This window comes from Heterodontus francisci, chromosome 31, assembly GCF_036365525.1.
Source record: "Heterodontus francisci isolate sHetFra1 chromosome 31, sHetFra1.hap1, whole genome shotgun sequence".
Lineage (NCBI taxonomy): Eukaryota > Metazoa > Chordata > Chondrichthyes > Heterodontiformes > Heterodontidae > Heterodontus > Heterodontus francisci.
Window position 1 is genome coordinate 38,864,745 of NC_090401.1, and position 13,044 is coordinate 38,877,788.

At 40.5% G+C, this 13,044-nt stretch overlaps 1 protein-coding gene across 2 annotated transcripts in view; it reads left to right on the forward strand.

The window, feature by feature from the left end:
* clic4 (chloride intracellular channel 4) overlaps positions 1-8,832 on the forward strand; it is a 132,652-nt gene extending 123,820 nt beyond the window's left edge. The window contains exons 5-7 of one of the 2 annotated variants that reach the window (XR_010968881.1): positions 1,428-1,609; positions 4,980-5,272; positions 6,140-8,832. Coding sequence is in view for 1 of the 2 variants with exons in the window: in XM_068011339.1 (XP_067867440.1) it covers positions 1,428-1,609; positions 4,980-5,144 (347 nt within the window). In the remaining variant the exon portion in view is untranslated. Of the gene's footprint in view, positions 1-1,427; positions 1,610-4,979; positions 5,383-6,139 lie in introns of those variants that run through there. The other variant, XM_068011339.1, reaches the window with a different exon arrangement.
* Positions 8,833-13,044: the final 4,212 nt, after the last annotated feature.

Consider the following 13,044-nt stretch of genomic DNA (forward strand, 5'->3'; position numbering starts at 1 on the left):
CCTGCTCTACCCATGTCTCTGAAATGGCCACTACATCGAGATCCCAGGTACCAACCCATGCTGCAAGCTCACCCACCTTATTCCGGATGCTCCTGGCGTTGAAATAGACACACTTTAAACCAGGTTCTTGCTTGCCAGTGCCCTCTTGCGTCCTTGTAACCATATCCCTGACCTCACTACTCTCAACATCCTGTACACTGGCACTACAATTTAGGTTCCCATTCCCCTGCTGAATTAGTTTAAACCCCCCCGAAGAGCACTAGCAAACCTCCCCCCCAGGATATTGGTACTCCTCTGGTTCAGGTGAAGACCATCCTGTTTGTAGAGGTCCCACCTACCCCAGAAAGAGCCCCAATTATCCAGGAAACCAAAACCCTCCCTCCTGCACCATCCCTGCAGCCACGTGTTCAACTCCTCTCTCTCCCTATTCCTCGCTTCGCTATCACGTGGCACGGGCAACAACCCAGAGATAACAACTCTGTTTGTTCTCGCTCTAAGCTTCCACCCTAGCTCCCTGAATTTCTGTCTTAAATCCCCATCTCTCTTCCTACCTATGTCGTTGGTGCCTATGTGGACCACGACTTGGGGCTGCTCCCCCTCCCCATTAAGGATCCCAAAAACACGATCCGAGACATCACGAACCCTGGCACCTGGGAGGCAACATACCAACCGTGAGTCTCTCTCGTTCCCACAGAACCTCCTATCTGTTCCCCTAACTATGGAGTCCCCAATGACTAATGTTCTGCTCCTCTTCCCCCTTCCCTTCTGAGCAACAGGGACAGACTCTGTGCCAGATACCTGTACCCCATTGCTTACCCCTGGTAAGTTGTCCCCCGCAACAGTATCCAAAACGGTATACCTGTTGTTGAGGGAAACGGCCACAGGGGATCCCTGCACTGCCTGCTGGTTCCCTCTCCTTCCCCTGACGGTAACCCATCTACCTACTTCTTTTACCTGAGGTGTGACTACCTCCCCATAACTCCTCTCAATAACCTCCTCCGCCTCCCGAATGATCCGAAGTTCATCCAGCTCCAGCTCCAGTTCCCTAACGCGGTTCTATTGATTTACTATCATTGATTTACTATCAATGATCTGGTTATACAACAAGAACTTGCAGTTGACATCATAAAATATCCCAAGACCCTTCACAGAAGTGTTACAAACAAAATTTGACATGAGCCACATAAGCAGATATTAGGACGGGTGGCCAAAAGCTTAGTCAGGAGGTAGATTTTAAGGAGCATCTATTAGAGTAGAGAGGTGGCCAAGTTTAGGGAGGAAATTTCAGACCTTAGGGCCAAATGTTCTGAATGGATTTAGCTTTCTACTACTACTACTTTCTACTACTTCTCTGAAACAATTTAATGAATCAATTACATATGCTTCACTGGAGTGCACTGTATCTATTTTCATTCCTATTTCCACAGCTCTGGAAAAAGGCCTGCTGAAAACACTGCAGAAGCTGGATGAGTATTTGAACACACCCCTCCCTGAAGAGATCGATGCTGACAGCATGGAAGATGTCAAGGCTTCCAACCGCAAGTTCCTGGACGGAAATGAGATGACACTAGCAGACTGCAATCTGCTCCCAAAGCTTCACATTGTCAAGGTACTGAGTTATTTCTTATTGTGTTTGGATCCAGTCAGCTATACAAATGTGTGTCAGCGAAGAAAGGAAGTAATAAAGCATTCTCTGTAGGACCAGGTGATCCAGAGCAATGGCACATTGTTTTGTCAGTACATTTGGGATGCAGTGCAGTGAAATGGTTTCTGAAGCTTAGCATTTCTGCTTCTCCTGGCCAACAAGGGAAGTTAAATCTTCTTTTAAAAAAAATTACCTGCCTGCACCTCTTCTGGCCCACAATCCAGCTCCTGGCAGCTTTGACCAAGCAGGGAAACTGTCATTGCTCCCCTACTCACGCCTCCAGTTAGAACAGCAGATTGGGCCTCAATGATGTCATCAAGCCTGATCTACATATTTAAAGAGGACTCGGCCAGCTTTGCATAGCATCTTTGCTGCAGACAACTAGAACGGAACAGGAAAGCTGTGGTTAAGTCCCTCACTCCATTTTAACTCTTTACTGCCTTGCTTGCGCCAGGTGGGAGGGAGTTAACATCAGGGCCAAAGACTTCTTACCCCTCTGTCAATCACTAAATACCATTACTGGAAACTCTAGGGACTTTCATACTCTGAGACACCCTGTTATAAAAAAAAAACACAAATAGCGAAAACATTAAAATAAATTAATGAAGTCAGCTTGGTACCAGTCTGCAGAAGGAGTTGATGGGAAGCCAACAACTTTTGGAGCTGCCTTTGTGAAACATGCTTCTCTGCTCCATCGTGAGGCCGCAATATGCAGTAAACATATTTAATTTCTGACAATATTCAATTTTTCTTTATGATTACAATTAGACTGCAACTGCTGTGGGGCACAGTTGTTATCATTTTAGTTAAACGGGAACACAGCGTGATGGAAGCATTTCAAACACAAGAAATAGAAGCAGGGGTAGCCCACTTGGCCTCCTCCGAGATTCAATAAGATCATGGCTGACCTTCTGCATGAACTCCATTTCCCCACCCGATCCTCAAATCCCTTGGTTCCCTTAATGCCCAAAAAATTTATCAATGTCAGTCTTGAATATACTAAACAACTGAGCATCCACAGCTCTCTGAGGTAGAGAATTTCAAAGATTAACAATCCTCTGAGTGAAGAAATTTCTCCTCACCTTAGCCCTAAATGGCCGACCCCTTATCTTGAGCCTATGGCCTCTACTTCTAGACTCTCCAGCCAGGGGAAACATCATATCAGCATCTACCCTGTCAAGCCCTCTAAGAATTTTGTACATTTCAATGAGATCACCTCTCGTTCTTCCAAACACCAGAGAATATAGGCCCATTTTATTCAACCCCCTCATCCCAGGGATCAATCTAGTGAACTGTTGTTGCACTCTTATTAGCGCAAGTATAACATCCTTAGGTAAGAAGACCAAAACTGTACACAGTACTCTTGCTGTGGTCTCACCAAAGCAAAAATACAATTGTAGCAAAACGTCCTTACTCTTGCCTTGCAATAAAGGCCAACATGCCATTTGCTTTCCTAATTGCTTGCTGTACTTGCGGTCTAATTTTCTCTGTTTCTTGTATGAGGACACCCAAATTTCTCTGAACATCAACATTTAAACATTTCTCACCATTTAAAAAAATTCTGCTTTTCTCTTGGGCGGTGGTTAGCACCGCAGCCTCACAGCTCCAGGGACCCGGGTTCGATTCCGGGTACTGCCTGTGTGGAGTTTGCAAGTTCTCCCTGTGTCTGCGTGGGTTTTCTCCGGGTGCTCCGGTTTCCTCCCACAAGCCAAAAGACTTGCAGGTTGATAGGTAAATTGGCCATTATAAATTGTCACTAGTATAGGTAGGTGGTAGGGAAATATAGGGACAGGTGGGGATGTTTGGTAGGAATATGGGATTAGTGTAGGATTAGTATAAATGGGTGGTTGATGTTCGGCACAGACTCGGTGGGCCGCAGGGCCTGTTTCAGTGCTGTATCTCTAATCTAATCTAATCTTCTTCATATCAAAAAACCTCACATTTCCTACATTATACTCTGTCTGCCACATTTTTGTCCAATCATTTAACCGGTCTATATCTCTTTGCAGTCTCTTTGCATCCTCCTCCCAACTTACTTTCCAAACTAGCATTGTATCGTCAGCAAGCTTGGATATTTTACACTCAATCCACTCACCTTAGTCATTGATATTGATTGTAAATAGCTGAGGCCTAAGCACTGATCCTTACAGGACCCCACTCTGCTCTCTGGCTGTTAACCAATCCTCAATCCATGCTAATATATTACCCTCAATCCCATGAGTCCTAATCTTGTGTAAAAATCTTGATCCTTTCAGAACTTATTGTTATAAACAGTCAACATTTCCAAATGACAACAAAGCAACAATCTCATTAGGCAGCCCAGATGATGTCAGTATATTACCCGTAGATAAATGAAGACCTTGAAATCACTCTTATGTACATGCTATTTTCTTTCATTTAATATATCTTCTTCTTTGGCCTCTTTGTCTCGAGAGACAATGGGTAAGTGCCTGGAGGTGGTCAGTGGTTTGTGAAGCAGTGCCTGGAGTGGCTATAAAGGCCAATTCTAGAGTGACAGACACTTCCACAGGTGCTGCAGATAAAATTGGTTGTCAGGGCTGTTACACAGTTGGCTCTCTCCTTGCGCTTCTGTCTTTTTTCCTGACAACAGCTAAGTCTCTTTGACTCGCCACTCTTTAGCCCCGCCTTTATGACTGTCCGCCAGCTCTGGCGATCACTGGCAATTGACTCCCACGACTTGTGACCAATGTCACAGGACTTCATGTCACGTTTGCAGACGTCTTTAAAGCGGAGACATGGACGGCCGGTGGGTCTGACACCAGTGACAAGCTCGCTGTACAATGTGTCCTTGGCGATCCTGCCATCTTCCATGCGGCTCACATGGCCAAGCCACCTCAAGCGCCGCTGGCTCAGTAGGGTGTATATGCTGGGGATGTTGGCTGCCTCGAGGACTTCTGTGTTGGAGATACGGTGCTGCCACCTGATGCCAAGGATTCGCCGGAGACAGCGAAGATGGAATGAATTGAGACGTCACTCTTGGCTGACATTTAATATATACTGTGAAGCTTATGGGGCAAATTTGTCATAGCAACTTCCATTTTTGCCCGTAGTGAGTATTGTGGAACATGAGGATTCCATGTGGCTTATATGTTGACACATGATGACATAGGCACTGAAACCGATGGTCGCTGCACGTTTATTGAATAATATTCCACAAAACATAGTACATATCAAATGAATAAACTGATGAGAAACACAAATGAGATTTAAACATGATATCATCAGTTGTTCTGTGGGACCTTTTTTAAAGTACTTCGGGTCATCCTGACAATATAATAAGGCAATATATAAATGCAAGTTCTTTCTTTCTTAGGTTGTAGCAAAGAAATATCGGAACTTTGACATCCCCAAATCCATGACGGGAATCTGGCGATACCTGCAGAATGCTTACACCAGGGATGAATTCACAAATACCTGCCCCGGAGACAAAGAAATTGAAATCGCTTATGCAGATGTAGCAAAACGCCTCAGCAAGTGATGGTGGACAAGGCCAGCACAAGCATTCACTAACAGAAAAGCTTTTGTTAACAGACTACGCTTTACTTTTATTGCATGGTTTTGCAAGTTGTCAGATATTTTATATTTTCCATTGGATTATAACTTCAGGTATCTCAGTCCTTACTTTTTTATATATATATTTTTAGGAAGGGCTTTCAAGGTTCCCTAAGTTAAACAAGCAGGTGCCTATGTGAGCGGAACCATTTGGCAATTAATATCCAACAAACTGTTGACTTTCTTGATATCTATGGGAAAATGTTATAGGAACCTGTGCCTTTAAGACCTTGTGCTGTGAAAGGTCATTCTACAATATGTGAAAAGTAGCAAAAGAACATTGCTTGTCTTAGTCAATTTTGATCACATTTATATGTAGATATCACAAACCAATCTTAGCCTCAAAAGTTAACAGGTTACAGTTGCCTAATTGGTTAGGATCCTATTAGTTAACACAAGTACCTAAATGTAACTACCACCATTAATTAGGCAATAACTTTGAAAGCCCTAGTTGTAGGTATTATGAAAGAAATACACATACAAACACTAAATATAAGTTACAGTATTCAACTGATCAGTTTTATCATTGTATTTATAATGCTGCAATAATCCTCAAATCCTTGATTGATTAATCATGAATAAAATATTCCCATTTTCCCCTTTGTTAAACTTCATTCCAAATTTTTTTGACAGATTTTATTGGTTTTTGTTTGGTTTCACAGATATTTTGAAAGTTAACAGAAGAATAAGTTTGTCCTGGATTCCTATAGTTGATATTAGGGGTGGGTGAGTCAAGATTGAGCAAAATCAACACTGAAGTAAAACATGATGAGTGGCTGTAGCGGGTGATGCAATATCCAGTTTATAGAATTTTTTTACAAGCATTTGTTAGGTAGACATTATTGTCCTTATAGAGATATACAAACTCAAGACAATAAAGTCTGTATTAATAACTCTCCCCATGTTTTTGTGTAATTTCAGAAGAGTTCATCTGGTTCATTTGAATATATAAAGAAAAAGATATTAATTTGCCATGAGCAGGTATTCCTCATGTCTGTGCACAAAAAGAGCTGATGCCACTTGTATTTTGGATGTTCTGAAGAGAGAGATGCAAAACCCTGATATATTGCGTGGTTCTCTGCACTGTGGGGCCAGTTGCTCCACAGGACATTTGTTGTTGGAAATTTCTGACAAGGAATGCCCAAATTGGTCTTACATTTTTTTTTTGCCAATTCTTCTTCCTCTTCTTTATCTGCAGCAGAATACCAAACCCAGGAGCAGTGGCAGTGTATGTTTGGCATATGCCAAGTTCATGACTGATTTTCAGAATACAATGAAAGTGAACACTTCCACTGGTGATTATCTCATGGCTCAAGTAAATCGTTGTTGTAGAATGTAACGTACCCGACAACCTACAGACTACTTATCTAATAGTCACTTGGTAATGCAGTTGTAATCTATAAAGTATGTCATCTGAATTTATCCCAGATTGATTTGTCCTGATTTAAGGCCATTCATTAGTGATTTTGAAGGATTTTATATAAAGATCAAGCTGCCATTTTCCCACTTGTGACTGAGTTGTGCTTGGGACCGCATTATTCTCCTCCCAATGATGGCAGAATTACAAGTCAATGAAAGATTACTTCAGTTCAGATGATACAAGTAGAAGTGATTGTTGCAACATTATAAAATAACTCTCTTTGAAATGCAGTGAAAATGAAGTTACACCAAATTGGTTTTATTACGAACATTTTCATATTCCTGAGTGCAGAAATGGAAGTCATTTGGAACACCAGCTGGATTGTTGTCTATTTGTGTGCACAACCAAAGTGTAGCACCGCAAAACTGTGCGTTTCATCGACTTGTGGCCAGCTCATTCACTTTACCTCATGCACATCTCCAGCCAGTGGGTGGTAGTAAAGCATTTCAAGGCTGTGCTGGAGACTCTACAACTGAGACAGTAACCTCTGGAGACAGAGACTGCATGGTGAGAGACAATAGCTCCTCTGAGAACACTGGAGAATGTACATCCTGTTCACAAAAGAAAGCAGCTTAAAAATGAGCCCAAGTCCTTTTTGTAAGTAACAGTACAAGCTTACAGAATTTTCTACCAGCTTATAAGGAAACCCGAACTGTAAATTTGTAATTTCTGATTCAATAGTGGTGATATTTTGGGTGGTATTTAGTGCTGTCCCACCGTGGCAAATTTGGAGGCGGGGAGGGCATTTAATTGGGCAGGATGGTGGCAAGTCTCTGTCCCAGTTAAGTCCGTGGATGGAAGACCGGTGGGCAGCCTTCCCACCTTGCTGCCAATTGAGGCTGTTAAAGGGCAATTAATGCTCAATTAAGGGCCTCTTCCCACCGTCGCTGGTATTGTCACCATGCGGGGAGCATGACGTGCAAACCTCTGCGGGGTTGCTTGTGATCTCCCGTGGGGCGGGGGTGGGGGGGGAGGGGCGGTTGTCCCTCATTCAAAGGTACTCAGTGCTTGATCGAGGCGCCTGGCATTGCCTGCTGACAGCCACCACCCTGACCTTGCTGCTGACTCCTCTACACCTGCTGCCACTGTGAACCCCACCCCGCAAAACCCTTCCTGTCATCACTTACCTCTGGCCTGGGCTGCTCCACGATCCTGGGCCTCTGCTAGGTGCTGTTCTGGCAGCAGCCACGGCCTCCATGTTGGCGCTGCCGGCCTCTGATTGGCTAGCTGCTCTCGGTGGGCAGGACTTCCTGTCCCTGGGGTCTGATCCCAGGAAAGGCTACCAGTGGCCTCTCAGGTGCCTGATAGGCTCCTGATCCGGCAGGGCTTCCCCAAAGTAGGCAACGCAGGTCTGTCACTGGCTCCCCAACTGGCAGCCGAGACCCCTGTTGCTTCCATTAAATTCTCCCCTTTTAGTTTTGTTTTCACGATATCAGGCTGATTTCATTGTAAACAGATTTCCCAAGGAAAGCAATCCCAAGTGGGATACATTACCCAGAGTACTGAGTTGCAAAGCACCATTAAGTCATTTAAATTATGAGTCTCACCTGGTACCATTTGTACCTGAAAGCCACAATTAGGTAAGCAAGCAAACTGAAAGAATCAGAATCGGCGAGCTTATGTTCTGACAAGGTACAATCATTCAAATTGAATCTATGTTGACATTTCTTCATTTTTAAGTAGAGTAAAATTTTACTTTAAAAAAAAAACAAAATAGCTGAATTACTCTTTTGTAGAATAGGTTCATTTTCAATGTGTTATTAATAATCTAAAGATAAGCATGCCCTTTTAAGAAATGGTTGTGCACCACAAAAGCCAGTGTGTATTCCCCAGCTGTACATCATTTGAGCTGCCCATTCTCCTCTGGAAAATGCAACTGTCTGTTCATTTTTATGTTAATATACTGTTGCATAAATAGAATAAATGGAATGGTGAACAGGTTATGGTTGATTGCTTTTGTACTTGTGAGCAAGACCTGGAAACTCACTTGTGACTTAGATGAAGAAATTTGCATCTGTACTAAACTGAAACAATGTTGGTGTCAAAAGGTAACAAATGTGTAGTTTCAGGAATATTTGCAATGATTTAAGGAAAACAAGTATTAGTGTAAAGTAAAAAGCAAAATACTGTGGATGCTGGAAGTCTGAAATAAAAACAAGAAATGCAGGAAATACTCAGCAGGTCTGGCAGAGTCTGTGGAAAGAGAAACAGAGTTAACGTTTCAGGTCAGTGACCCTTCTTCAGAACTGGCAAATATTAGAAATGGAATTCCTTTTCTAATATTTGCCAGTTCTGAAGAAGGGTCACTGACCTGAAACGTTAACTCTGCTTCTCTCTCCACAGATGCTGCCAGACCTGCTGAGTATTTCCTGTATTTCTTGTTTTTATTTTATATTAGTGTAAAGTCACAGGAGGGGCTCTTAGCATGAAATTTGAAGTGATTGTGCTCTCATCTCCTAAAACTGGACTATATACATCTCCTCTAAATATGGTTCAGCCCAGTTCAACTTTCTTATCTTCCAATCAATATTCCTTAAACTATTTGCTTTTCTCTTTTGTAAACACCAATAGTTTGGTTTAATACAGATGCTAGATTGTTAATCTCTACCCAAACCCATTTTGTTTACACTCTTCTAAGTTGAACATTTGAGCATTTAAGGCTTTGTGCAAACGCTGATGTTGGATTCACAACAAAGTAAGCACACTTCCAAGATGGCGGTGACGTTACTGCTGAGTTAATATGAATTCAGTATTATAAACACTAGTTCTTCTGGGGTGGCGGCAAAAGTGGGTGGAAGAAAAAATACTTGTTCAAGTTATTTGCTGCATGGTAGAAAGGGAGAAGGAGGCTATTGGCATTCTGTCAAATGAAAAAAAAAATCATTTCACCTCTTTTATATCACCATCATGAATTAATGGATTATTATTTGCTTTTCAACATGGGTCTTCTAAACTTTGTCAACAATATTCCATGCTCAGTATTGCTCATTTGCATTTACTTCTAGGATAATGATGAGTCGATGTTTATTGACTATGGTTGTCCTGAAACTATAACAATGTTTCCAATGTCCACATTATATCGAACATTATTTTCAAGACATTTGCTTATTAACTTGAGTACATAGGATATTTACATTTAGAATTGCCCACACTGTTGCTGTCAAGATTTTAAAACAATTATCAACACTTCAGTAAAAACATTTATAAAAGTAATGCTTAGCAGATGGAAAAAAAAATATTTTAAGCGTAGCGAAAGACAGGGACTGAGATTGACAAAAATTGGAATGGAGCGAAGTCAAGACTCCAGGTAGGATATTAGGGAACCAAGAAGATCGTAGGCTTCAGTAAACTTTGAACTAGACTGAACTGAGCCAGGTATATGTGAAGCAATGTTGGTTCTTACTGTTCAGGTAGTCCTTACTGATTTGGTGACATACATTAGGAATTTAGGCTTACAAATTGGAGAGTAGGAATGTCAGTTTAGCCTGGGATTCCTAATTCCCAGCTTATTCATGATTACCTACACAGTAATGATTATAGGTGAGATGGAAGAATCAATCCAATGATCCAAGAGCCTAATTCCTCATAGAAATCTCTAGAATGGTGCATCTGGGAATCTGGCACATCACAAGAGTGTGTTTCATGTTTGCATGCAAACTGGTACCCCTTTGCTGAATTTGATTAAACATCATTACCCCAATTAAAAATCCACAATTATACTTAGATGTGCAGTTGCATTTTTTAAGTTTTTAAAAAAATTTTGCAAATGAAAATAAAAATCTGGTTCAATTTACCCAAAGTTCACTTGACCTTGGATTCCACATTCAGGTTCCATATTGTCTTTACTTCAGTAGTTTCCATTTATTATAGCATTGATAACCCAATGGTGAGTTTTATAGCACGCACTGTTTTAATACAAGAAGAGGGGCTCTATATCAGTACCTTATACACTGTGTTTTCTTGATATTTGGACTGTTGACTAATTGTGCCAGCCCCAAACTTTTACAGTTTGCTATATCATACAAAAGGGCTATATACTAAAGTGCCACCAGCATCTAACATTATTGGGGTCAATGTTAATTGGCTATTGTCTTAAACTTTTAAGAATTTGAAGTGGGCACATCTTCAGAGAACATCTAAAACAGATTAAGCTGACTTTCGGCAAACTCTTTCAATCATAGCACCAACAGTAAAATAATAATTAAGTAGCGGTGGAGAACGCAGAGATTCTTCTGACCCAGTATGATATATTAGGAGGTGTCATGTTTAGCTTCATCTGTAAAGGGTCACTGTTGGTCAGTAAAACTAAGGGATTGGACCAGATTTAGCACTACTGTGATCTCCAATTTTTAAATACAATTTTAAATGTGAGTTTTTAAAATTGTGAAATAATTGAGACAACAGTTAGAATGATTGTCGCAATGTTAACTGAAAATGCAACATAAAGACCTTTCAGAGCCAGCTATGACAGTGTGTTCAAAAGGTTCTAATACTGGGGTATAATGTCATCCGTTTGTTTTTAGACATAAATAATCAAGTGGGGAACGCTGCTTTTTCACTCGTGAATGAAAAGGTAGATCATGATTATGATCTCAATTATTTCTAAGCTGCGTCTTACAAAAGTTAAACCCTATTCTGTTGTCTAAGATGATGGTTTAAAAATAAAAATAAATTGAATCAACTGAAACCGTATTTGAAGCAGATTACTGACACTATCGTAAATTCAAATCCAAATACATGCAGATATGTTAATGCTGGTCCAGTATATACTGTAGCTGTACAAAAACTTAAATTCACTTGTAATTTCTAAAGCAGTTACCTCAATAGAATGCCTCAGCCGTTAAATGTATGTTTGTATCCATCTTAAATCTGTGCTCTCCTTAACCCAACACATTGGTACGAGTACCCCGAAAATAATTTCTCCATGTTCATTTTCTTTGTATTGTAACCTTTTACTGTTTTTTAAAATAGTTATGCAAATTTAATGTAAGTGCTTATGTACAGTCATAGGACAATACTTTATCAGCAGAAATGGGGAAACTATGTGTAAAGTCACTGAATCAAAGCTTGAACAGTGTAACACACATTCTTGGAAATCACAAGGAGCACACATACCTTGGTGCCTACAGTGGACATTATGTATTAGTAGTACTAGACTGTATTTGGAGATTTCATAATAAAGCTTCAATTTGAAGTTTTTTATTTTTATTTTTCAAATTTAATGATTTTAAAAAGGATCGCTGCATAATCCCAATCCACCAATGAAAATGAACAACTATTTGCTCATTTTGTTCACGGTTGGTATTTGCTGCAGGCAATCCTTATTTTGATGACTTCATGTTTCTGCACAACACAACCAGCAGAGTCCATAGCTTAATGCTTTGTTTATGGCTGATCAGATTTGATGGGAATCGACAGCTAAAAATGAAACTACATTGACAAACTTCATGGTGTTTCTCAAGTTGTAACAAGCTTGAGACTGACAGCCTAATCATTCATCAAGGAACAATGCCAGGTTGGTATTGAAAGAAGCATCTTTTTCTAGTCCTTTCAAAGTTGTTTTGCAAAGAGTAGCCTTTTGTTATATTTATGAAGCTTGAGTGGCAAAAGAGTTCTAGCCACTGTTAGTAATTTTAACCAACCAGTCAAAATGAAGAGAGAACACATGCATGTAATTCGTTAACGTTGCAGATTTGTACTCATCATTTAAGACAAGTACCCTGCCAGTACTGAAAATTAGAGTACCAATTTTTTTTTAAAGGCGCCTGTGTACAGTTTGGGGCGTTTTCCTCCTCAGGCCTATTATTAGTTTCAGTCCCTGTTGTACAGTATGCTTAAATCTCTTACTGTATATTGACTATTTTGCAAAAAACACCGGTATACTGCTGGCAGCTGTTAATAAAATAAAATGTATATTTTCACATCCAAGATATGTTTCCTGTAGCATTTGTATGTGTACATATATCAGTATAAAAATTGGCAATGGAGAGTAATGGGCCAAAAATATTATTCGAGTATTACCCAGCAAAAAGGTCAAACCATCTTACCAATGTATAATAGCATCTGAAATTCCATTACCTCAATGTTCTATTCTATTAGTGGGAACTTCAAGAACTACCTAAATACTGTCATTTTGAAACTTGTGAGACTTCTCAATTATAATGTGACTGTCTCCCAACTCTGTGTTCACAGCAAAAGGCAGTTTCTGTAAGTATACCTGTAATCCCTATGATATGGAGCGTATAATCATGTGTGTGCATGAATGGGAGTAGTGTGGCTCAGAATTAGCAAGGATTCTTTTTTGCCAGATGATATACAGCTACCTTCCTGTTCACATTTGAAAGGGGGAAACAATCAGCCAATGTTAGAAAGTAACATTCAGGTTAAAATGATAGTTAGGTTTATT